Consider the following 27,627-nt stretch of genomic DNA (forward strand, 5'->3'; position numbering starts at 1 on the left):
TCCAAGACGACCACTGCCTTGCTAAAGAAGCTGAGGGTAAAGGTGATGAACTGGCCAAGCATGTCTCCAGACCTAAACCCTATCGAGCATGTGTGGGGCATCCTCAAAAGGAAGGTGGATTAGCGCAATGTCTCTAACATCCACCAGCTCCGTGATGTCATCATGGAGGAGTGGAAGAGGACTCCAGTGGCAACCTGTGAAGCTCTGGTGAACTCCATACCTAAGAGGGTTAAGGCAATGCTGCAAAATAATGGTGGCCACACAAAATATTGACACTTTGGACCCAATTTGGACATTGTCACTTAGGGTTGTACTCACCTTTGTTGCCAGCGGTTTAGACATTAATGGCTGTGTGTTGAGTTATTTTGAGGGGACAGAAAATTTACAATGTTATACAAGCTGTACACTTACTACTTTACATTGTAACAAAGTGTAATTTCTTCAGTGTTGTCACATGAAAAGATATAATACTTACAAAAATGTGGGGGTCCTACTCACTCATGTGAGATACTGTAAAACAAAACAAAAACTGCCTGTCTTCATTTCAGGCTGCAAAGCAACAAATGTGATTATTTTCAGGGGGAGTGATTCTTTTCTATACCCACTGTAGCAATATTAGAAGAGGTCAGCAATGGCAGTCCCCCAGGATTCTTTTCTATGCCCAATGTAGTTTTCTGGCTATCGCAATGACCCACTGGGTTCAACAACACTTGAGTCATTAACCTGGAACAAGTATGCATATCAGAAAAGTCAACTCAGACTTTACTTTGAGTCACTTGGCTGGTACAAGGATGCGGATTTTACTCTTCTAAGAATTGAAGGAAGAGAATAAATTTAAAAGTCAGTGAACTAGCACTTGCAGAATGAGAAGTTGCAGTGGCAGCCTCCTTGTTTATCTCAGGCTTACTTCAAATGGGAGTACAGAGAAACACAGTGGCTGTCTATTCAGAACATGTTCAGCAAATCATATGTCCGTGTGAAGTGAAAAGCAAATAAAATATAGCAACAGTTAATATATGGCCAAATAAATATATGAACAAATGGAAATGTAACCTAAGGCTCCATTCACACCAGAGCGATTTGCAGCGACAGCTGTTGCAGTTTGTTTGTTTTTTTTTTAGCTTTTTTTTTTTTTTTTTTTAGTGGAGCATTTTTGAATGGGCTTCCCCCCATTCCAAAAATGATCCAAAGAAGCTCATGTACCAAATCTTGGTACAGAGCTAGGAGTGTTGGAAGTTGCAATTTTCGCTGTGATTGTCATGCGTTTTGTCACTCGACAATTGCGGAAAAATCACACCGCATTTGAAGTGCCATTAGGAAATAATGGCATTGCAAACACATTCCATGTTTTGCCACGATTCTGGAAGTGCTGCCATAATCGCTGCGATTCCGTGGTGTGAACCTTATGCATTGGTAGCTTTCCTGTTTGAGTGGTCTGTCAAGAAAAACTGCTTAGGGAATCCAATAGTGAGATCTTCCCACCAGTTCAAGCCTCTACCCCACATCACCATTAGGTCTCAATCCCCCTGCTGCAGTTGAACAAAGAATAATACTGCCTACTGCATTTCTAGGAAAGTGAATACAAATGGTAATGAGGGAACTTAAATTACCCTTTAATAGCTATGGCAGTTGGCAGACTTGGTAAACATGGTGCAAAGATCTTGCCCTCATACAAATAATATAAAAAACTTGGAAGTGATTTAACCTTTTAGCAACTACTTGTATTACTACAATGATTACTATAATATTTTAAACGTCAGCTTTAGTTGTAACCAAAATGTACTTTAAAGTACTTTGCAATATGTGTTCTCTTCAATAACTGATTGACTGGCAAACTGCAGTACACATTTAAATAAAAAAAAGAAAAAAAAAATATTCAGACTTCAGTCTAGCTTAATAAACATGTACAATAACTATTTAAAACAAGATATAACACTATAATTAAATGCTATTTAGCAAAATAAAACAACTGAGTTAATGTGTGTAGCAAAATAGTGGCATTACCCATAACAACCACCCATTTTAATTTTCTAACATTCAGGAAAAAATGTAAACCTTGAATCTCACTGGCATTTGTGGTCAATGCCTCCACTTTCCTTTGCAAAAGTGCTTTAAACAGTAGAAAATAGAACTTTTATTAATCTTCATCAATCCTCTTGCAACAAAGGTTCTCTTTCTTGAGCTGTACTAACATTTGCAGACTGTGGCCTGTAGAAACAAAATAAGTTTACTGTTTTGTTACATGATTTTGGTTTTTATTAAAGGGCATCGTTACTTGTTTTAAAAACTGCCAAAATACATCTAGTCCTCCGTCCTCATCAAAAAATGGATTTTTGTAAAATCTTACCGTAAAATCCTTTTCTCTTAGCTCATTGACAGACGTAGTCCTCGGTGATACAGCACCTTCGGGTTATGTCGCCTCCACAGGAGTAGGACTAGACAGGAAATAAAATGCTCTGGCCACACCCTAGGGGCAGTCCCCGAGGGTATATCCTCTCTCTCTCTTCCACAGCAAATCAGTTATGTCACAAAAGCAGTGTTTAGAGAATTTAACCCAACCCAACTCAAAAACAGAGGGGCGGGTACTACGTCTGTCAATGAGCTAAGAGAAAAGGATTTTACGGTAAGATTTTACAAAAATCCATTTTTCTCTATCGCTCATTGACAGACGTAGTCCTCGGTGATACAGCACCTTCGGGACGTCCCAGAGCAGTATCACAAATGAGGGGTGGGAAAATGGAAATCAAATCCAAATCTAGAAGGCCCAACCGGTGCCAACTAGAAGTTTACAATGCTCATCCTTAATGATGAGACTCAACAAAAAAATTTTCAAACAGAAAAAAACCCTCGAGGTAGACCACCGGTCTCCTCAAATTGCGGCCTGCAAAACCTTGCGGCCAAATGAGGCATCCGCCGATGCCATCACATCAATTTTATAAAATTTTGTAAAGGTATGTACCGACGACCAGGTGGCCGCCTTACATACCTGGACCACTGACGCCTGATGGCGAAAGGCCCAGGAAGTACTGAGCGCTCGAGTGGAGTGCGCCCTAACAGGGAACGGAGGACTCCGACCCTTAATAGAATAAGCCTGTACCACCGTCTGTCTAATCCATTTGGCAATAGTCGCGACAGATGCAGGCAACCCCTTTCTGGGGCCATCCGTGATCACAAAAAGTGAATCCGTCTTACGGAACGATTCCGTAGCCTTCAGGTATACCCTGATTGCCCGAACCACATCCAAGGAATGCAACGCATGTTCCCGATGATGATTGGGCTGAGGACACAAGGAAGGTAGTACAATATCTTCATTCAGATGAAAATCTGAAACCACCTTTGGAAGAAAGGATGGCTTAGGATGAAGTACTACCTTATCCCTATGAATCACCAAGTATGGGGACTGGCATGATAAAGCAGCCAGTTCTGACACCCTGCGTGCAGAAGTGATAGCCACCAAGAAGGCCACCTTCTGGGATAAAGTAAGCAAGGGAATCTCCCTGATGTTTTCAAAAGGAGGTTTCTGTAGAACCGACAAAACCAAATTAAGATCCCAGGGCGGTAAGGGCGCGCGGACTGGTGGAGCCAGGTGCCGCACCCCCTGGATGAAATTCCGCACCAAGGACTTGGTAGCTAAAGGTTTCTGAAAGAAGATTGCTAATGCTGAAACTTGACCCTTGATGGTGCTCAAGGCTAGTTTCTGCTCAACCCCTTTTTGCAAAAAGGCCAATATTCGAGTCACCGAATAGGTACGTGGAGAAAATCCTAAAGATTCGCACCACGCGATATAAGTCTTCCATGTGTGATAATAGACTCTGCTGGAAGTCGCTTTCCTTGCTTTAATAAGGGTAGGAATGACTGAAGCTGACAACCCTCTGTCCTTCAGTACTTGGGTCTCAATGGCCAGGCCATTAAAACCAGCGACTGTAAAGCACAATGGTAGATTGGTCCTTGAGACCGCAGATACTCCCTGAGACGCAGTTCCCACGGAACGTCCGCGACTAGCAAGTCCAAGTCAGCCAGGCCGGCTTGACGAGGCCAGCCTAGAATTTCTAGGACCACTGGCACGGACGGGATTTGAACCAGGCGTCCCTAGAGCTATCTGGCCCCGACCATCCGAGAAAGTCTGGTCGTTTTCTGTTCCCACACATTTATCCGACACCTGATTCCTATCAGGAACGGTGATCTCTCCTGGTTGAATCTCAGGGACCGAAGTCACCCGGCTAGAGGCTTCTTGGTCTATCTGGTCAACCAGATCCGATTCCTGTGGGGAATTGAGACTAATCTTAGGAAAAGGTAAAGAAAAAGATCTGTTCAGGGAACGGTGACTACCACTCCCTGTAGTACTTAAATGTTGGAAGGGAAGAATCGCACCGGTAGTAGTAGTCGATGCTCGATCTAATGTCCTGAATACCGGTGAAAACGTCCCCCCACCCTCAACCCGGGTGGGGGCGCACCTTCAGGCTGTGTAATCCTTTGCTTCGGGTTTGGCTGAGTCGGTCCTCTGTTTGTCCGACCAGCCTTTCTTGAACCCTCCTGGAGGAGTCTTGCCTTTCCCGCTTGTTCCAGCTGGGCGTTCGAACCCTTTATGGGCGGTAAAGAAAGGTCCTCACTTGTTGCGAGGTCCCTTAGCTTTAGCAGCCTGTGGCAAGAAAGTGCTCTTGCCCCCAGTGGCATCCTTAATGATTTCATCTAGGGTGGCCCCAAATAGGCGATTCCCCTGAAAAGGGAGATTCGTCAAGGTCTTTTTGGAACCTAGGTCAGCTGACCAGCATTTTAACCACAGCACACGTCTGAGGATTACCGCTGACATAGATGCATGCCCTAATAGGGGGGTAGCATCCAAGGCTGCGTCACAGACAAACTGTAGCCCTTGTATAATCTGTTCCATCAAATCAGATGTTCCCTGGGGAATATCTTTTCCCCTAAGGTCTTGGCGTACCAATCTCGCCCATTCCGTTAGTGTCTGGGAAACTAGACCAATAACAATTACTGGTCTAAATGCTGACCCTATCAGGGAGAAGATAGTGCGGGACTCCGCTTCCATCTTTCGATCCACCGGATCCTTAAAGGACGAAGTGTCCTCCACTGGGATAACCGTGGCTTTATTCAGCCTGGAAATAGGTGGATCCACCACTGGTGGTACCGTCCATTTCTTAATGAGGGATTCCTCAAACGGATAGCGTCTAGCAATACGCTTGGAAATAGTAAAGGTACGCTTAGAATGCTCCCATTCTCCTTTCATTTTATTACCAAAACACTTGGGTACAGGAAAAACCTTCACCGTTTTGATGGGCTTGTTAGTACCAAAGGGAATCTCTGTTTCAGTTGCCTCTGCCGGTAAAACCTCAAGTCTTAAGGTTTCCCGCACCGCCACAACTAGTGCATCCACCAATGCTTCTTCCTGAATTATGGCGGAAGAATGAACGTCCTCCTCACTGTCTGAGGGAGCTTTACCTGAGATAACAGCCCTTGCAGAGGGACCTGCAGCTGCAGTGACCATCTCTGAATCTGAGTCAGAGGTGTCAGATGATATAGGGGTAGGCGGGGGTCGCTTTCTTGACCCCCATCCCTGACAGGCCGCCTCCACCCGAGCCACCATAGACTCCAAAACTGCTGTAAATGCATCCATACTCTGTGCACCGGCGGGTCCCGTGGCCCCCTCGAGGGAAACAGGTGGGGGTACTTGTGTGGCAGGGTCCATGATTATTCCAGTAACTACCCGGAAAATTCAATCCAAACTTAAATAAACGTCTTTTTTTTTTTTTTTTTTCCAGACCCCCAGCGCCACAAAAGCCCCTCAGTGTTACCTGCTAGGGATCCCTATCGATCGAGAGAGAGAGAGAGAGAGAGATAAACCCCCAGGCTCACCACTTGATGCTCAGAGTTCACTGCAACAGGTTACAGCGCTGTGTCCACAAACAGGAAGTCTTTTGGCTGGCTGCCCGGGAAGAAAGGAGGCGGCTCCGCCCCTCTGCACGCCTTCCGGCGCCTCCCCTAGCTCCACGAGGTGTTTGAGTCACCTCAAACATGGCCGCCCCCATGCTGCAGACATGAGGCTACGCCAAAATGGCGGCCTCGTGCGATCTACGGCGGGTCTGTTACAGCATAGCGGCGTCCTGCAGAGTAACTAGGCATCGCAAAATCTTTCTCTCATAGAGATCAGCTTGACCGGCGGTACCGAACCCTGGCGGAACCGCGTGGCCGTCGGGAGACCTGCTTCAGCTGGAGGAATGACCTGGCAAGCCGCATACCTGTCCTGTGGCTTCTGACAGGTAGGATACTTCTAGTAACACAGTAAGATTCCAGTGCTGCCACATATTACAATCATTTAAACATACTTTGTAATTAGATTGTCAGCTTCCAAACCAAGCCTGCTGGCTTTTTGTACACACAAATCACACTCAATATAGGGGGATCTGTGCTATGTTATAGGATAGAGGGGAACCCATCCTTACCATTACAGAGAGGGGCCCGCGTTCACCACAAGACCCGTCAGGGGGAAAAGGGGAACATACTACTCACCATACCGGAACCAGGCGGGCGCCAACTCCTGACAGTACCCCTCTCCACCGAAGTTGGAGGGCTGTCGACCAATACGGACGCCGTGACTCATGGTCCTTGGCGCTTCAGCGAGACGTTTAACTCGCAGAGTCAGTCCCCTCCAGTGGGACTATGTCGCGGCCGACCCAGCGCGGAGCTATGGCCTGCACGCGCTCGTAGGCTGAACTGGGGTGACCACTGGATCTCAACATCCCGCCCGTCGCCCAGTTCAGCTTTCTTGCTTGAAGATCTCACAGGAACACTGGAGAAAAAAAGCTGTCTAAAAAAATCTTTTCTAAGAACAAATTCCTGCCAGGACCGAAGATCCCAACAAGGTATCTAGGTCCTTACTCCTGACTAGACAGAAAAAAACTGATTTGCTGTGGCAGAGAGAGAGAGGATATACCCTCGGGGACTGCCCCTAGGGTGTGGCCAGAGCATTTTATTTCCTGTCTAGTCCTACTCCTGTGGAGGCGACATAACCCGAAGGTGCTGTATCACCGAGGACTACGTCTGTCAATGAGCGATAGAGAAATATGCCTTAACCACTTAAGCCCCCGAAGATTTTACCCCCTTCCTGACCAGGGCCTATTTTGCGATTCGGCACTGCGTGACTTTAACGGATTGCGCGGTCGTGCGACGCTGTACCTAAACAAATTTGACGTCCTTTTTTTCCCACAAACAGGGCTTTCTTTTGGTGGTATTTGATCACCTGTGCGATTTTTTGATCATGCGCTATAAACAAAAAAAAGAGCGACAATTTTGCAAAGATAACAATATTTTTCACATTTTTTTATATGAAATTTTTTTTTTTTTTGATTGTGGGCAGGGACACATGGACGGAGACACAGGGGGCCCCATGATCTTCTATTGCCTGGGAACCCCATAGGTTTTCAGTCCACCCCTGGAGTAGGATTAACTTCCACAGTGAGTAGAACAAGCATGCTTTACTGCATATACAGACTGATTTTACTGTTGTGGGTTTAGTAACACTTTAAGAATTTGTAAACACTTAGGAGTCCATAGTCTGCACTTTAAGTGCCCATTCACACTACCGCGACTTGTCAGGCGACTGGTCAGCCTGACAAGTCGCGGTCAATGCAGTGCTACGGGAACCGTTCTAATAGGAGCGACTCAAGTCGCTCCGACTTAGAAAATAGTTCCTGTACTACTTCGGGGTGACATCGGAGTGACTTGCATTGACATTCATTATATGAAGTCCGTGCAAGTCACGCCGAAGTTGCGGTGCGTTGCGACTTCACAGGTCGCCCCCGAAGTCGTGCCGCGGTAGTGTGAACCGGCACTTAGGTTCACTTTTATTTTTCAAGCTATAAAAGGTATTCATTTTCGTCTGGGACAACATAAATGCATAAAGCATAGCTTTGGTGACTGCTCTAATCTGGTAAAAAATTAAATTTGCCTTAAACTGTAGAAAATGCAAAATTAGCTCACCTTCTATTCTTTTTATGAATTTCCCAGGAGTAAAATGCAACACTCAAAATAAACTGGAAAACAAAAATAAATGTTAGCAATAAATTAAACAATAGAGGAAATCAATTGCAACTGTTTTGAAACTCACTGCCACAAATGGAAAAAGGCCTTGGATGGCAGCTGCCCATCTGAAGTTCAACTTTTCATTTAGAAACCCACCAAGGGTCGGGCCAATAAACGATCTAGAAGAATAAACATGTTTAAGGTGTAAAACAACTGAAAATAAACACAGATTTAAAAAGAAGTATTTTATTTCATCTGTTAAAAGAGCAGCCTGTGAACTTTTGGGTGGCCTTCATTTGAAATACTTAAAGCTAAAGGTTCATTTGGGTCCTCCTTTTTCCCCTCATAAACATGCCAACAAAAATCCTGTTTTCATTATATACCCTACTTTAGACCCAATGACATTATCACTAGATCTTTGTGATTCTCTGTGCAATTCAGGCCTATCATTGCTAGTGGGAGGAGCATGCAGGGTGTTGTACATAGTTTCCTGAAAAACAGAAGCTATGGTAAAACTCAAATGTGATTCCGGGCCTCCGTGACTGAAAGAACAGAAAACCAGTGAATGAAAGGGGTGGGACGAGTACAGTAAGGCTGGGGAGGAAATGACTAGGTAACGCTGGATGTCCTCCACCTCCAGCCACAAAATAAGGAAGCCTCTATCTGACTAACGCACACTATGAGAAGCTCGTGGTGTGCAGTGAAATCAGAATAAGCAACGTCAGTACAGGAGAGAAGCCCATACAAATGTGAAAGACAGAAGGTAAGTCTTGAGTCTTGCCAAAGACGACACTCCAGCACATGAATGCACAGGACAGCCTTATATAGGTATGTGTGACCGTTTCAGTCCTGTCTGATGCATGGTCCCTTACCTCACACTTTGGTCCGGTGTGTAAGCTTCTACATCCCTAGGGCCTAACTTGTGACCCTTTGGTACATGGTGAGCAAACCTCAGCAGTCAGTAGTGGGAAAATTGTCTTTGTCAGTGCTCACAGCCTGTCTCTCCAACCACATGTGTATCATATGCCCAGTCACTGACCATTTCCTGTTGAATGTCCACAAACAGGCTTTTGTAGCATTATTCTGTATGATACCGAACATTAAGTGCTGCCCTTTGGCAGCGTCAGGGGCCGCAGTTTGGGCTCCAATCACTTCTCTACATCACCACAGGACACCAGGGGGGAATAAACCAAGCTTCCTGCACCATTACAATAGCAAGAGTCACGTGCACCACTTTAACAAAGCAGACAGACCTGTTTCTGGTCTGTGTCACCTGCACCAGTTTCAGAGTGATTGAACAGTGAAAACAGGACCCGTTTCAATCTTTAAAAGTTTGACAGAGCAATTTCCCCCATTTGAATGCCTTTAAATTCGGGCATTTGCCTATGGAGACATCTGCAAAGCAGCAGGCTGGTTGGCGCAGTGCACATTCCTCAGGCGCTACAGGGAAGATTCAGGGGTTTGTACATCAATGGAATTCAAAAGAAAGACGGTCCAGGCTTCCATGTCCATTGAAATAAAATGTTATTATACATTTTGGCCCTCCCTATTTAGCTTGTTATTTATTACATGTATGCTGCCATGTTGGAGTCAGGAAAATGGAAAATTGTATCAAATACTTACCGTGATTTTCCTTTCCTGATGCCAATCCATGGCAGCATACGAACCCTCCCTTTTTTGATCGTGTTATTTTTACGGAGAATGGGCGAGGTTGCTCTCAGTCAGACTTTTACAGATTTTAACAGGTACTGTGGGTGGATATGGGGGGGGGGGGTTATATCATATGTACAGTATCACACAAAAGTGATTACACCCCTCACATTTTTCTAAATATATTTTACTTTATCTTTAACAACACTAAAGAAATTACACTTTGCTACAATGTAAAGTAGTGAGTGTACAGCTTGTATAACAGTGTAAATTTGCTGTTCCCTCAAAGTAACCCAACACACAGCCATTAATGTCTAAACCACTGGCACCCCTAAGTGAAAATGTCCAAATTGGGCCCAGATAGCCATTTTTCATCCCCAGTGTCATGTGACTCGTTAGTGTTACGTCTCAGGTGTGAATGGGGAGCAGGTGCGTTCAATTTGATGTTACTGCTCTCACTCTCTCATACTGATCACTGGAAGTTCAACATGGCACCTCATGGCAAAGAACTCTGAGGATCTAAAAAAATTGGTGTTCTACATAAAGATAGCCTAGGCTATAAGACGATTGCCAAGACCCTGAAACTGAGCTGCAGCATGGTGGCCAAAACCATAGAGCAGTTTAACAGAGCAGGTTCCACTCACAACAGGCCTCGCCATGGTCAACCAAAGAGGTTGAGTGCATGTGGTCAGCATCATATCGAGAGGTTGTCTTTGGGAAATAGACATATGAGTGCTGCCAGCATTGCTGCACAGGTTGAAGGGGTGGGGGGGGTCAGCCTGTCAGTGCTCAGACCATACGCAGCACACTGCATCAAATTGGTCTGCATGGCTGGATTACTGGAACCATGTCCTGTGGTCTGATGAGACCAAGATAAACTTATTTCAGATGGCGTCAAGCGTGTGTGGAAGCAACCAGGTGAGGAGTACAAAGATAAGTGTGTCTTGCCTACAGTCAAGCATGGTGGTGGGAGTGTCATGGTCTTGGAACGCATGAGTGCTGCCAGCACTGGGGAGCTACAGTTCATTGAGGCAACAATAAATGCCAACATGTACTGTGACATACTGAAGCAGAGCATGATCCCCTCATTTCAGAAACTGGGCCGCAGGGCAGTATTCCAACATAATAATGACCCCAAACACACCTCCAAGATGACCACTGCCTTTGTAAAGAAGCTGAGGGTAAAGGTGATGGGCTGGCCAAGCAGGTCTCCAGACCTAAATGCTATTAAGCATCTGTGGGGCATCCTCAAAACGGAAGGTGGAGGACCGCAAGCTCCGTGATGTCATCATGGAGGAGTGGAAGAGGCAACCTGTGAAGCTCTGGTGAAGTCCATGCCAGGGTTAAGGCAGTGCTGGAAAATAATGGTGGCTACACAAAATATTGCCACTTTGGGCCTAATTTGGACATTTTCACTTAGGGGTGTACTCACTTTTGCTGCCAGCGGCTTAGACATTAATAGATGTGTGTGGAGTTATTTTGAGGTAACCACAAATTTACACTGTTAGGCTCCATGTACACGGGACGTTGTTAAAAGTCCCTTTGAATGCTGGAATTTTTTTGGACGTTTGAAACGTCCGTTCGGTCGCGTTTGTACCCACGTTTAGTGGGCATTTAGCGGGCGTTTGCGTTTAGAACCGTTCCTAGAGGTCAAAAAAATTATTCCCCTTTAAAATGGAAAAACGCGAACGCTAAACGCGAGTCATCGCGTACGGACGCGTTTTTGCGTTTGAAATGCCAGGAAACACACGTTCGAATGCAAATAATTGCGTTCTAAAAAACATCCCTGAACGCAACCGCCTGCAAATGACTGTAAACGACCATGTGTACATGGACAGATAAGATAACATGGAGCTGCGTTCAGGGGCTTCTGAAAAAAACACTCAACTGCTCCTAAACGGCCATTTCCAGCATCCCGTGTACATGGAGCCTAGTACAAGCTGTACATTCACTACTTTACATTGTAGCAAAGTGTTATTTCTTCAGTGTTGTCACATGAAAAGATATAATAAAATATTTACAAAAATGTTAGGGGTGTACTCACTTTTGAGAGATACTGTATGTCGCCATGAACTGGTGTCAGGAAAGAAAAAATATGGTTATTTGATACAATTTTCTGTTTTCCCCACCTTTTTGCAAGGCAAATGCAGGGTTATAAAAATGGGGATATTGCTGCGCTAAAATGTAAAGATAAAAACATACATGAATAAAAAGTCAACAGACCAAATGAAAGCAGCCAGCACCTGATCTAGAATCAGAAATACCAGATCTAAATAGCAATATAGAATGGGATTGGTGCAGCGCTAACACAATTGAATCCACAGTCCATACAAATGTTCAAATGGATCAAATACAAAAGTGCAGTAAACAAAAGTTCATCAGAGAGTGCTCCAATAAAGAAGGGAAACTGTCCACCACTTCAAACTTGGAAAAAGCCCCGAGTGCAGGAACCGCCACCAAGATAATAAATGGCCTCTTACCAAATTGCAATGACCCCCATTACAAGGATCAAAGACAGCCTGTGTGAACAAATCAGTGCCCAGATCGACATGTATCCATTCCCAGTGTTCCCTCAGCAGCTCCGACCGGAACAAGTGAACATAAGGAAAAGAGGGACAACTCCAATAGTGAAGTACGTTCACAGGTTTATTCAGTAAAAGCAGAGTGGCAACTCACGTTTGCATGAAGAAATCACAGCATGTCTCGGAGCTATACTCTCAGAACCTTTGTTTCCAACCAATAAAATGGCCGCCGTGTCTCCTTGCTGGCCTCAGCACGACGAACCGCAGGCTCCTCCTCCGACCGGTTTCATCAACACGTGACTTCGTCAGGGGGTGTGGCCTATGGCAGAACGTCTTTCCTTATATGCTGGGTGAGACAGGGCGGAACTCGCTGGGTCCAATCCGGAGCCAGCAGGAAGTGGTCATCCCAAACCATCAACAGGAAGGAGACCAACGACCCGGAACAGGATGTGTGACCTTTGAATGTCAACATCCGGAGCTAAACCCGGGATTGGAGACCGCAAACAGCGATAAACCGATCAAATATTAACATGATTGCACAAGAGATATATGTGCCTTATATTTCAAAGGACTTCTAGTGCATATTTGATCTTAAGAAAGAAACCTTATTTAAAAGAGCTTCAAAACGGGGGAAACCTATAGGTAACCAGGGGAACAGTGCTCTACTCTAGCCGTGCTAGACTTTGCAGGGAAACACCGCCATCTAGCGGCCAGAAACAAAAATTCCCGAGAGTGCTCCATTACATAACTTACATTGACATGAAGGGAAAATTATAAATGTAACTAAAAATGTGAACTAAATATGATACACAATATGACAGTTTAATAGCATCACAAAAAATATAGAATAAAAACATTTAAAACTATCCCACAAATAAAAACAAAATAAAATTATGATAACCAACAGTGCAGAACATACTGAAAACCCCTTCATCAGGCATTATTGATAAAGGAATTAATATCCCAATCAATATTTAACCCGTGAGGGGCGTAGGTCTTCAACCGATAAATCCAGCTGGTCTCTAGTTGTGAGACACCTCTGGTACGGTTACTACCCCTCCAACTGCCTGAAAATTTATCAATGCCTAAAAAGACAGTGCCTTTGGGGTCATTCCCATGACATTCATCATAGTGTCTAGAGACACTATGTTTTGGGAATGCCTTCAGTATATTCGCCACATGTTCCTGCAACCGCACGTGTAACTTTCGTATCGTCCTACCCACATATTCACGGCCACAAGGGCAACGTAGTAGGTAGACAACGTGCCGTGTGGAACATGTGATGAACGGCTTGATTTTAACATTACGTTGTGTGGCATTGGAAAAGAACGTCTCAACCCTCCTAGACCTACAAGCATTAACCTTGCAGATGGCACAACCTCTACATGGATAAAAACCACCCCTCTCCTGAAAAAAAGAGATGGTCTTAGGTGGATCCACAATGTTGGGGGCCACTTGAAGCCTCAGCGGAGGCACACCCCTAAAAACGACTTTAGGAGCTTCAGGTAGTACAGGGCCCAGGAGGCTGTCGTTCTTTAGGATGTGCCAATGCTTCCTGATCAATTTTTTAACAGAGAAATGCTGAACGGAGTATGATGAAAAAAAGGCAAACTGAAAATCATCATTACTCTCACGTTCTCGTGGTACCAACAGGTCAGCCCTATTACGGGAATCTGCCTGCATAAGGGCTTTTTCAAGATCCTGTTCTTTATACCCCTTCTCCAAAAACTTGGACTTCAAGGAGCTAGCCTCCCGCAGGAAGTCCGCTCTATTGGAACAGTTCCTCTTGAGTCTGAGGAACTGACTGACAGGAACGGATCTAAGCCACGACACATGGTGGCAACTAGATGTGTCAATAAATCCGTTCCTGTCAGTCTCCTTGAAGAAAGTAGAGGTTTCAAGGGAACTACCAACCACTTTAATTTTAAGATCTAGAAAATGAATTTCAGATCTACTGCATTCATGCACCAATCTAATTCCTCTGTCATTGTCATTCAGTGCAGAGATGAATGATTCAAGGGACTCAGAGTCACCATCCCATAGGAGGAGGATGTCATCGATGTACCTCCGCCAGAGAACTATCTCTGGTCTCGGAACGTCACCGATGACATCCTCCTCCCATTTGGCCATGAACAGATTGGCCATACTTGGCGCAAACTTCGCGCCCATGGCCACCCCCTATAGGTTTCCCCCGTTTTGAAGCTCTTTTAAATAAGGTTTCTTTCTTAAGATCAAATATGCACTAGAAGTCCTTTGAAATATAAGGCACATATATCTCTTGTGCAATCATGTTAATATTTGATCGGTTTATCGCTGTTTGCGGTCTCCAATCCCGGGTTTAGCTCCGGATGTTGACATTCAAAGGTCACACATCCTGTTCCGGGTCGTTGGTCTCCTTCCTGTTGATGGTTTGGGATGACCACTTCCTGCTGGCTCCGGATTGGACCCAGCGAGTTCCGCCCTGTCTCACCCAGCATATAAGGAAAGACGTTCTGCCATAGGCCACACCCCCTGACGAAGTCACGTGTTGATGAAACCGGTCGGAGGAGGAGCCTGCGGTTCGTCGTGCTGAGGCCAGCAAGGAGACACGGCGGCCATTTTATTGGTTGGAAACAAAGGTTCTGAGAGTATAGCTCCGAGACATGCTGTGATTTCTTCATGCAAACGTGAGTTGCCACTCTGCTTTTACTGAATAAACCTGTGAACGTACTTCACTATTGGAGTTGTCCCTCTTTTCCTTATGTTCACTTGTTCCGGTCGGAGCTGCTGAGGGAACACTGGGAATGGATACATGTCGATCTGGGCACTGATTTGTTCACACAGGCTGTCTTTGATCCTTGTAATGGGGGTCATTGCAATTTGGTAAGAGGCCATTTATTATCTTGGTGGCGGTTCCTGCACTCGGGGCTTTTTCCAAGTTTGAAGTGGTGGACAGTTTCCCTTCTTTATTGGAGCACTCTCTGATGAACTTTTGTTTACTGCACTTTTGTATTTGATCCATTTGAACATTTGTATGGACTGTGGATTCAATTGTGTTAGCGCTGCACCAATCCCATTCTATATTGCTATTTAGATCTGGTATTTCTGATTCTAGATCAGGTGCTGGCTGCTTTCATTTGGTCTGTTGACTTTTTATTCATGTATGTTTTTATCTTTACATTTTAGCGCAGCAATATCCCCATTTTTATATTCTTGCTAATTAGTACATGTGCTGCTGCTTTGTGAATTCTGAGTAAGGATCTGTCGAGCGAGATATCCACATTTGGTTTTTTCGCATCATTATACCAGTGTTGGTTGGCCTTTCTGTGCTTGTACTATCATGGATGTATTTGAGTACAGGAAGACCTATTCCATCAACCTGGAAGGCATTTTCTCGACCTCTAGTGAGCCTGCGGATGACATGAGTGGTCTCTTTTTGAGACTTAAGAACATCATGACAACCGAGCTCCACACGGGGTGGGATATTGCCTTCTTTGAGAAATATCTTGCTGAAAGTATGGTACCTAGAAGCCTGAGGTGGGAGGTGGCACCACAGAGTGACATCTTAGATTTAGATGAGTGGTACCAATACTTCAACAAGGCAGGGCTTGAATTACTACGTTATATGGTAACCAAGAAACGGCTTAAACTTAAGAAATTGGATGAGGAGATTAATGTTATTAAAGGCAAACTGGAGGAATTTAAATCTAAAGACCTCTATAAACAAAAATCTGACCTCTTAAAAAAGCATTTGGAAAAGGAGGACTTGGAACAGAAAAATAAAAAAAGGAAGAAATTCCTAAGGGATAGTGGTGATTATCAGAGTAAGCTAGTCTTTAAATGGCAAGCCAATAGGGACCCGGCTGATGTTGGCACAGGACAACCCTCTCAGCTGGTACCCCCCCCCAGTACCCCAATGGAAGTTGGTGAGAGTTCTGGCCAGTCTCATTATCCTCTTATTTCAACGGAGACATGGGCTCAGCCCAGAGGACGGGGACGAGGCCGTGGAGGTGGTAGGGGTAGGGCTAGAGGTAAGGGGAAAGCTGCCCCTCAACAAGGATATAGCCAACAACCCTCTGGAAATAGATTTTTACCACTCCGAGAGGATTATCAGGGAGCCGCTCAATATATCACCACACACCCGCAACAAGAGGAATACATACCTCCTTTTCAGCCACAGGGACCCTATTATCAGAATAGAGGGAACCAACGGCCACAGACTTCACAGGGATACCACCAGCCTCCATCTGCCTACTCTAACCCTCCTGGGGGGCAAGGCTCATGGAACCAGCTTAATACCCCTTTTCACGGGGGCACCCCAAAAAACAAAAGGCAAAAGGAGGGCAGAGAGGGACTAGAGGGGGGCGGAGGGTCCGCAACAAAAAGAAGTCGGCGTTGAGGGATCGGGGTTTGTTTAATTTGAGTTCAGCTTCTCTTTCGGTTGAAGAGAAGCATGTGTTAAATCATGGACTCAAGTTTGCTCCCCCCCGACCTCTTAACAAATTCGACACTTTCATAGACCTTCAAAAGTTTGTGCGTAAAATGAGCATTAAAAGGCATCTGATGGGGAACCCCATCACCCCTAGAGTGGAATATAATATGGGCATCAAGTCCACTTCATTTTCCAATGCCTCACTATTCAACCCCCCAGGTCCTTTGGCTCCCACTCTGACTGTGTTCCGAGATTTGGTTGCCAAGGACTTGGATAAGCTTAGCCTCAAAAAAGTCCATCAAACACATATGTTTGAACGGGGACTTCGCTCCTTAAAGGAGCGTAAGGACATAATTGTGAGGCCAGCAGATAAAGGGGGAGGAATAGTCATTCTGGATACTGTGGCCTATAATGTGGAAATGAATAGGTTATTGTCAGACCGGGACACTTATATTCCCCTGAGGGGTAACCCTACGACATCATACAAAAAAGAACTTGTCGACTTGGTGGAGGATGGCTTTCAGCGCAAACTCCTTACCGAGAAGGAGAAATCCTTTTTGGTACCATCCGCCCCAAGGGTGCCAATAATGTACTATCTACCCAAGGTGCATAAAGATGCGGTGAACCCACCCGGGAGGCCAATCATTAGTGGCATTGATTCGGTTACCTCCCGGGTGGGTAAATACATAGACTTCTTTCTCCAGCCCCTTGTGACCAAGACCCCCTCATTTTTGAGGGACTCTATGCAAGTCATTAATATACTTAAGGATATAGAGTGGAAGCACACCTACATCTTGGCCACTGCTGATGTTTCATCCCTTTACACGGTTATATCACACCAGCATGGAAGGGAGGCTGTTGAATATTTCTTGGGTCAGAGCACTTTGTTAGGTCTTCAGAGTCAATTCATCTTATCCCTGTTGGATTATGCTATGGCCCATAATTTCTTCTGGTTCAATGGCACTTATTACAGACAAAATAAGGGGGTGGCCATGGGCGCGAAGTTTGCGCCAAGTATGGCCAATCTGTTCATGGCCAAATGGGAGGAGGATGTCATCGGTGACGTTCCGAGACCAGAGATAGTTCTCTGGCGGAGGTACATCGATGACATCCTCCTCCTATGGGATGGTGACTCTGAGTCCCTTGAATCATTCATCTCTGCACTGAATGACAATGACAGAGGAATTAGATTGGTGCATGAATGCAGTAGATCTGAAATTCATTTTCTAGATCTTAAAATTAAAGTGGTTGGTAGTTCCCTTGAAACCTCTACTTTCTTCAAGGAGACTGACAGGAACGGATTTATTGACACATCTAGTTGCCACCATGTGTCGTGGCTTAGATCCGTTCCTGTCAGTCAGTTCCTCAGACTCAAGAGGAACTGTTCCAATAGAGCGGACTTCCTGCGGGAGGCTAGCTCCTTGAAGTCCAAGTTTTTGGAGAAGGGGTATAAAGAACAGGATCTTGAAAAAGCCCTTATGCAGGCAGATTCCCGTAATAGGGCTGACCTGTTGGTACCACGAGAACGTGAGAGTAATGATGATTTTCAGTTTGCCTTTTTTTCATCATACTCCGTTCAGCATTTCTCTGTTAAAAAATTGATCAGGAAGCATTGGCACATCCTAAAGAACGACAGCCTCCTGGGCCCTGTACTACCTGAAGCTCCTAAAGTCGTTTTTAGGGGTGTGCCTCCGCTGAGGCTTCAAGTGGCCCCCAACATTGTGGATCCACCTAAGACCATCTCTTTTTTTCAGGAGAGGGGTGGTTTTTATCCATGTAGAGGTTGTGCCATCTGCAAGGTTAATGCTTGTAGGTCTAGGAGGGTTGAGACGTTCTTTTCCAATGCCACACAACGTAATGTTAAAATCAAGCCGTTCATCACATGTTCCACACGGCACGTTGTCTACCTACTACGTTGCCCTTGTGGCCGTGAATATGTGGGTAGGACGATACGAAAGTTACACGTGCGGTTGCAGGAACATGTGGCGAATATACTGAAGGCATTCCCAAAACATAGTGTCTCTAGACACTATGATGAATGTCATGGGAATGACCCCAAAGGCACTGTCTTTTTAGGCATTGATAAATTTTCAGGCAGTTGGAGGGGTAGTAACCGTACCAGAGGTGTCTCACAACTAGAGACCAGCTGGATTTATCGGTTGAAGACCTACGCCCCTCACGGGTTAAATATTGATTGGGATATTAATTCCTTTATCAATAATGCCTGATGAAGGGGTTTTCAGTATGTTCTGCACTGTTGGTTATCATAATTTTATTTTGTTTTTATTTGTGGGATAGTTTTAAATGTTTTTATTCTATATTTTTTGTGATGCTATTAAACTGTCATATTGTGTATCATATTTAGTTCACATTTTTAGTTACATTTATAATTTTCCCTTCATGTCAATGTAAGTTATGTAATGGAGCACTCTCGGGAATTTTTGTTTCTGGCCGCTAGATGGCGGTGTTTCCCTGCAAAGTCTAGCACGGCTAGAGTAGAGCACTGTTCCCCTGGTTACCTATAGGTTTCCCCCGTTTTGAAGCTCTTTTAAATAAGGTTTCTTTCTTAAGATCAAATATGCACTAGAAGTCCTTTGAAATATAAGGCACATATATCTCTTGTGCAATCATGTTAATATTTGATCGGTTTATCGCTGTTTGCGGTCTCCAATCCCGGGTTTAGCTCCGGATGTTGACATTCAAAGGTCACACATCCTGTTCCGGGTCGTTGGTCTCCTTCCTGTTGATGGTTTGGGATGACCACTTCCTGCTGGCTCCGGATTGGACCCAGCGAGTTCCGCCCTGTCTCACCCAGCATATAAGGAAAGACGTTCTGCCATAGGCCACACCCCCTGACGAAGTCACGTGTTGATGAAACCGGTCGGAGGAGGAGCCTGCGGTTCGTCGTGCTGAGGCCAGCAAGGAGACACGGCGGCCATTTTATTGGTTGGAAACAAAGGATCTGAGAGTATAGCTCCGAGACATGCTGTGATTTCTTCATGCAAACGTGAGTTGCCACTCTGCTTTTACTGAATAAACCTGTGAACGTACTTCACTATTGGAGTTGTCCCTCTTTTCCTTATGTTCACTTGTTCCGGTCGGAGCTGCTGAGGGAACACTGGGAATGGATACATGTCGATCTGGGCACTGATTTGTTCACACAGGCTGTCTTTGATCCTTGTAATGGGGGTCATTGCAATTTGGTAAGAGGCCATTTATTATCTTGGTGGCGGTTCCTGCACTCGGGGCTTTTTCCAAGTTTGAAGTGGTGGACAGTTTCCCTTCTTTATTGGAGCACTCTCTGATGAACTTTTGTTTACTGCACTTTTGTATTTGATCCATTTGAACATTTGTATGGACTGTGGATTCAATTGTGTTAGCGCTGCACCAATCCCATTCTAAAATGCAGGGTTAGCAGCCTTCCTCCTCCCTCTTGTTCCTAGCTGAGCGGGAAGGGGAAGGAGTGAGGCAGGCAGAGGTTGCTGAAGCAAGCAGATCCAGCTCCACTGCTCTCTATGCCATGTCTGGCAAAGAAAATGGAGCAGATATCTCCTAATTAGCAAGGCTTTTTATCTTCATGAATTATGATCTATTATGTTTTTGTAGTTCAGAAGTGGGGCACAGGCTTTATACCCCCCATTGTGACCTAAAGGGTCAGTAGAATGGAACCACAGTGTGTGGCAGGAAATGCAGGAATAAAATACTTCTGGAAGATTTTGATGTGATCAGGCAACTGTAGCTCTTGACTTGGAATGAGCTTCGAGTTTGAGTCGAACGTAAGGCTCGTGACGTCAGGTCCCTATAAAAGAGCTTTCAAAATCAAAGCAGCTCAGAACGCGGGAAGTGTTTGGAGAAGCAGGAGCTGCTTCTTTTTTTTTCTATTTTTAGGGCGGACGGGCGGCCATTTTTTTTATTTTTTAATAAAGGACTTTTCCAAAACTGTCTTTTGTCTTCATTTTGTCTGCGGGGGGGGGGGGGCTTATCAGAATCTGGAAGTCCCCTTTAACAAGGGGCCCCCCAGTTCCCACCCCCCCATGTGAATGGATATTGGGTACATCATACCCCTACCCATTCACCAGAAAAATGTAAAAAAAAAATGAAGACAAAAGAAAGTTTTGGAAAAATCCTTTATTAAAAAATAAAAAAATAGTGATCCCCGATGATCAGTTGTCTGCCCGCCCAAAAAAATAGAAAGAAAAAAAAAAAAAAGAAGAGGAAGCTCCTGCTTCTCTGGATGCTTCCCGTGTTCTGAGCTGCTTTGATTTTGACAGCTCTTTTATAGGGACCTGACGTCACGAGGCGCCCCACAATGCACTGCTCAGATGCAGTGAATAAATTACTGACATCAAAAAAATCCATACCAGACCCGAGTGGCCTGGTATGTACTGGGGGGACCCCACGCATTTTTTTTCAGCAATACTGACAAACTGATATGGGAGTTGAAAATGGGAGTTGATAATGCTGGCTGCAACCTTTGGTCTTTTCCAACTAGTGAGACATTGACCTGGAAAAAGTATACAGATTGGGAGTTCAGACTTGCAAGATTTCACTTTCTGCATGCCCGTTCCAGGTCCGCAAAGCTGGGTACACAAACAGTTTTGATTTTTTTCTTTCAACCAGCTGGAAAAAAAATTGACAGATCCCTTCATCAACATCAGTTAGTGTAGGGATCTCTCCCACTGTGCAATTGTATTCTGACAGGAGGGACAACCCCCTCCACAGAATATACTAATTAGAGTTTAGAGTGAGAGTTTACATACACTTTAAAGCTAAACTGCAGAAATTACAAAAAAAACCCTCACTGCAAAGATTAAATGCTTGTTAAATCTAGAGGTAGAGGAATAAGTTGTAATACTTACCTTGTTTATTGCTCCAGCAGGCACTGGAGTGCAATGGAGTGCCTTAGACCTCTAAACCCAACTGGCATTTAGCCCTTGCATGGAGGAAGTGGAGTCCACTGCAAAGGTATTTTTTTTTTTTTTGTACTTCCTGGATTTCAGGTTTAAATCAAATATGTAAATTTTCTTATAATGTATTTATTTTTTTATTTACAGAACTGTGCTTTTGTATTTTATCCAACATAAACAACAGATTATATATAAAAATGAGTACATAAAAATGTATGCAAAAAAAGTGAATTGTAAAGCAGCAATTCTACCATGGGATATTCAACACAACACATAATTCATCAAATATCAGTGCAGCTCTGTATATGGATTTAAATCATATCTTTTTTTTTTGCATCTGGTAAAATCAAAAATTGATAGAAAAAAAACAAACAGTATGTTGACCGTGGTTCTTTGAAATAAAAAAAAGAGATTATGATTTCTGTGTACAACAAAAATAATCTGGTGCATTTATGATATACATACCCTGCAGACCACATAGCACCGAACAGCCCAGATATGAGGCCCAATGTACTAAGCCCTTCCTCAAAGCCATGCTCACTGAAAGAAACAAACATCCACATATTATATGATATTGCTACTGTACAACAAAGATAAAGAAAAAGTCAAGAACGCAACATTGAACCCCTGCCCTACAAAGTCAAAATGTCTGCAATGGCAATAAAAAAATAAAACTGTTGCTTAAAAAAAAAAAAAAAAAAAAAAGGGAAAACAATATTCAAACTATTTCTAAAGGATATTTATTTAATTAAAATAACATATTATTCTCACCTGCGCTGTGCAATAGTTGCACATATCAGCCCTGAACCTCCTTTTCTGGGGTCTTGGCTTATCCTCTTCAAGTGGCTTGCTATGGGGGCAAACATGTGGGCTCACTCCTGAGCCAGTCCATAGACACACAGAGCACGGCTCCGCCCTGTCCCCTTCTCTCTGCTCACATGATTTGATTGACAAAATCCTCCCTCACTGCTGCCTCCCTTTTACAATTTTTTTCCTCTCCAATCAGTTATACCCATTGATGGTCTGCTAATTCATCATCCACCCACTTCATAGTAAGCTCCAGCTGATGGAACACCACTGCCTCTTGCTGCTTCCTGATTGTCCCCTGACTGCTGGGTGACTGAACCTTTCTCTCCCTCTATGGTCATAGCACTAAGTTCCTCATCTCAATATGTGAATTTAGTGCTTGCTTATGACCAACATTATCCTCCTGCAAAAGTCTATTATAAAAGGTGTATTGCACTGTTCAATGGTTTAACTGAGAATTTGGGTGTTAACATGTAGAAGAGCTTTCTTGCAACTAGAAAAACCTGAATAATATTTCTGCATAATAGACACACACATTCAGAACAGTATGTTGTAAAACAGGGGCATATAACCATTCTGCCTAAGTTACACCCTTGTCAGAAATATATCCACTAACTAGTTTATTAAAGAAAAGGAGGTTGTCATTACTGACTTTCTTCTGAAAATGCCAGTAGTGTGGTTTTTATGCAGATCCAACAGCATCATTTATTTCCGAGACACTGATTTGGAGTTTTGACTTCCCTTGGACTTTACTGGCGGTGCGCTTGCTTAAAAAATACCAAACATACTTACCTGCTCTGTGCAATGATTTTGCACAGAGCAGCCCTGTCCTCCTCTTCTAGGGCCCCCCACTGGCACTCCTGGCTCCACCTCCTCAGCGAGTGCCCCCATAGGAAGCCGCTTCCTATGGGGGGGGGGGCACTTATGCTGGCTCGATCTGGATCTATCTATAGACACAGACAGCACAACTCAGCCCCACCTCCTGCTCCATGTCATAGGACTTGATTGACAACAGCAGGAGCCAATGGCTCCCACTGCTATTAATCTGCCCTGTGAGGTGGGAGAGAGCAGCTTCTCTTGGACACAGTGCTGGAGCAAGATAGGGATTAGGTGGGGGGGGGGGGGGTGCAGCATAAATGCTTTTTTACCTTAAAGTGTAATTGCAGTCAAACTCTAACAAAGCCTAAAACTTCTACCACCCCGGTTCCAAGTATTTTTTATCTGCCCTGTAAAAGAAAAGATGTGTACACTTATCTATTCTGAAGCCGCTCCGGTCACATGATCAGGTTCTAGTGCCAGCTTCAGTACACAGGAGAGACAGTAAGCTGCACGATAGTAAGCCTATGGGTGACGTCATTACCAAGGCTCTGCAGTCATTGTCGGCGATCTCCCCTCTATGCTGAAGCTGAGGCTGAAAAGATCATGTGATCAGACCAGAGAATCTTCAGAAAAGTAAAGGAATCTTTACTTTTACAGGGTAGATAGAATGGACTTGAACTTGAATGAATAAGGGTGGGAGTAGGTTTAGCCCTTGTTCACATTGGAGAGATTAGTTATGCGATTTGACAGATCAAATCGCATGACAAGTTGCAGCCTATTGCCGACAATGGCACCGTTCCAATCGGTGTTACACCAACTTTGCTGTTCCACACAAATTTGCAAAAGTAGCTCCTGCACTACTTTTGCCAATTTCGGGTGCGACTTCAATAGACATCTGTGCATAAAGACGCACAGATGTGTTTCGCTGGCCTGCATCAATGTGAACCAGGGCTTAGGTATAGTCAGAATTTGACTAGAAATACATTTTAATTCAGAGGATGCATTAGGGTAAAACACTTAATCCCTTGGAACCACTTTAAGGTTAGTAAGTCAAAAAGAATTACATACACAGATTGTCAGGGAATCACTGAAAAGAAGGCAATGGAAGTCTATGTATATCTTTCAGTACAGATATACCTCAAGCATTGAAAAGGCATTTATTTACAAGTACATACTTACTATGCAGAGCTGAGCATCTCTGGATACACTGGTATGATAGACAGGCCAATAAAAAATCCATCCAACACAAGTACGAAAAGAAACAGCCAAAATTTACTGGAAATAAAAATACCATATATTAAGTAATAACATTATTTTTTGACATTCTAACCTCACCTTTACCTCAAAACTGCCCGTTTTAAATATGTACTGACATAAATGTTTGAATTTTAAAATTATATGATTAAAAGGGTTGATAATTGAAATGCCTTTCTGACTACACACAAAAATATTGTGGCTAATTAACTACTTGGTAGGGATTAGCTTAGAGTCGGATGAATATTTATCCGTTTGGCGGCAGCTAAACATCATATATAAAAGCTGTATTTCTACGGTTATTATACATGGCATTTAACCACTGTCAGTGATTGTTAAAGACACCAGCGATTACAGGCACCATGGAGTCCTTAACAACCAGTCACATCACCTATCTCAATTAAATAATTGGTTGTAAATCCCTGACCGTGTAAGCAAAGGAGCCGGTGATAACAAAAAAGTAAAAAGTGTGTGTTTTAGGGGGAGGCACATTCCGAAAAAACAAATTGAGGTGTCCCCCAAACATGAATACCAGACACTTATTCGGGTATGGGGGGGGGGCACCTTGTCATGTTGATAAGGGCCTTTTCTCCACAGCTGTGGCCTGGCAGGTTCTAGGGGTCTGCTGGCAAGGGGCTTATTGGAATTTGGATGCCTCCTTTAATAATAAGAGGGGCCCCAGATACTGTCCCCTCATGTGAATGGGTAGGGAGCTACTCATTTACAAAAAAGGAAAGAGTATATTTATTTTTTAAAAATCCCACAATCTACATCCTCCATCAATCATGTCATCCAGTGATGTAGATCCATGTCAATCACCATGCCTGACACACACCGAAAGAAAAAAAAACCCTGCCATGTGCCAACACAAATCTGGTCCTGCTGCCTCACTCCTGCTGAATGACACATTTAATGGTTAACAGCTGATATAAACCATGGGTCAGGGTCTCTTGAGTGATGTAATTAATCATATAGGTTTAATGACATCCCAGGGATCCCTATGACATCATAGACCATATTAGCCTTGGTGTATTAGTCAGTAAAATGGAAATAACTGTCTTTTAACATTCAGCTCCCATTGACTTTAAACAGGGCTTGGATTTGGCACCCAAACTTTAGTAATGTTTGTCGAACCTGCCTCAAACGGCATCCAGGTATGTTCATCTGATCACTACTACATGTGTTGCATCAAAAGCATAATTTCACAGTTTTGACAGACATGACAGACTGTCTGACTGATGGATTGCTTTATAAAATCAGTTGTTTTTCGCAATAGAAGGTTGGCTGAAAGTGTTTTATCTTGCCAAAACTATTATTAAAATAATTTTGCTCCATCCTACCCACCCACATAAGATACAATCTGACAAAAAAAGGAAAAAGATTCTTTATATGCCCTGTATGGCATAAGTGTGATTTATGAATATTGTAGATTCTCAGCCCTCAGTAGTGCGGAATCTGGATTGAGTATAAGATGGAAATTTCCAAATGCACGGCAATCCAAGCAATTATATGGAAAAACATGTTTCAGTGTGTAGGAGACTTAAGACTGAGGCTTAGGGTTCACCTTTCAGCAGGACCATGACCCTAAAAACATAGCTAAAGCTCAGCCAAAGCGGCATAGGCAAATCATTTGGATGTTCATACTGGTCAGATCAAAGCCTTGACCCCAATCCAATTCAGATTCAGTGTTAGGACTTCAAAACTGCTGTTCACCAATGGTCCTCGCCCAACCTGACAAAGCTAAAGGAGTTTTACAGAAGAGGCAAAATTTGCAGGATCCAACCAATTCAGATTTACATAGCTTTACTCTTTACATTTTTTTTTAAAGAGGTTTACTCTGACAACCATAACTACATCCAAAATAACCCTACCATGCTTTGACTTTGCTACTTCAGCGTGTTAAGTAAGTATGCTGAATACAATAAATACTAACAATTTTACTTAAATGCATTTTAATTCAAGGTTGCATTAGCAGAAAATGTGTAAAAATCTCAAGAACAATGTGTATACTCATTCAAGGCAATGTATGTTGTCTAGGAAAAAAGCTGAAAATGAAAACCACCAATCAGCATTGGCAGTGCTGTTAAATTAAAAACACAAACTAAATGCCCTCAAAACAGTAAAGTCTATGAATAGTCCATAGGTATAGATGTAAGACCAAAATGTGATAGGTGTTAAACAGAAAGGATGATAAAATAAAATAGGGACCTGATATCCACCTTATCAACCTACGGTATCTCACAAAAGTGAGTACACCCCCTAACATTTTTGTAAATATTTTATTATAGGTTTTCATGTGACAACACCGAAGAAATGACACTTGCTACAATGTAAAGTAGTGAGTGTACAGCTTGTATAACAGTGTAAATTTGCTGTCCCCTCTAAATACCTCAACACACAGCCATCAATGTCCAAACCACTGGCAACAAAAGTGAGTACACCCCTAAATGAAAATGTCCACATTGGGCCCAAAGTGTTAAAATTTTGTGTGGTCACCATTTTTTTCCAGCACTGCCTTAACCCTCTTGGGCACGGAGTTCACCAGAGCTTCACAGGCTGCCACTGGTGTCCTCTTTCATTCCTCCATGATGACATCATGGAGCTGGTGGATGTTCGAGAACTTGCGCTCATCCACCTTCTGTTTGAGGATGCCCCACAGATCCTTAACAGGGTTTTTGTCTGGAGACATACTTGGCCAGTCCATCATGTTTACCCTCAGCTTCTGCTGTTCATACTCACTATGGGATGCGGTTTCTGTAGTCTGCAAAAAACATGCTTGAAACTGCTTTTTCTCTGTCTTACCCTTCTGTCCAAATCCCCAATTCAGCTAAGGATTTTGCAGCTGTAGCGGCATCTCTGCACATGCTCAGTTTTCAGTGAGTTACCTTATAACATCTGAACAGCCTATGTGACTATAGAGTCACACATGTGGGTGTATACACTCTGTCACAGCCCACTGCCTTCCTCCTCCTTCATGCACCCTAACCACCTAAACACAATGGGAATGGGATATCACATCTTGATTGATGGAGGCTTCACCTCCCTGTTATTCTAAGACACAGGCTGGAGGGGCATGACACAGCCTGCAAATGGCAGAAATCTGCCCACACCAAGTTATTGCCACAATAATAGAAAAATTTGATTATATATATGTATATATGGAGAGAGAACGAGACTTTATTTCAAATGTATATTAGTATGACAATTTATAACAGCTTATTGA

At 43.7% G+C, this 27,627-nt stretch overlaps 1 protein-coding gene across 1 annotated transcript in view; it reads right to left on the reverse strand.

Annotated features, from left to right (window-relative positions):
- Positions 1 to 2,147: 2,147 nt before the first annotated feature.
- Positions 2,148 to 27,627, reverse strand: part of SLC18B1 (solute carrier family 18 member B1) — a gene marked incomplete at its 3' end in the record, with an annotated part of 87,062 nt that continues 61,582 nt past the window's right edge. Inside the window, exons 10-14 of the mRNA XM_082250915.1 lie at positions 24,330 to 24,425; positions 21,990 to 22,064; positions 8,120 to 8,213; positions 7,993 to 8,045; positions 2,148 to 2,208 (exon numbers count right to left, since the gene is read on the reverse strand). Of these exons, the coding sequence (XP_082107041.1) occupies positions 2,148 to 2,208; positions 7,993 to 8,045; positions 8,120 to 8,213; positions 21,990 to 22,064; positions 24,330 to 24,425 (379 nt within the window). The remainder of the gene's footprint in view (positions 2,209 to 7,992; positions 8,046 to 8,119; positions 8,214 to 21,989; positions 22,065 to 24,329; positions 24,426 to 27,627) is intronic.

This window comes from Pelophylax lessonae, assembly GCF_965119305.1.
Source record: "Pelophylax lessonae genome assembly, chromosome: 3".
Classification (NCBI taxonomy): Eukaryota; Metazoa; Chordata; class Amphibia; order Anura; family Ranidae; genus Pelophylax; species Pelophylax lessonae.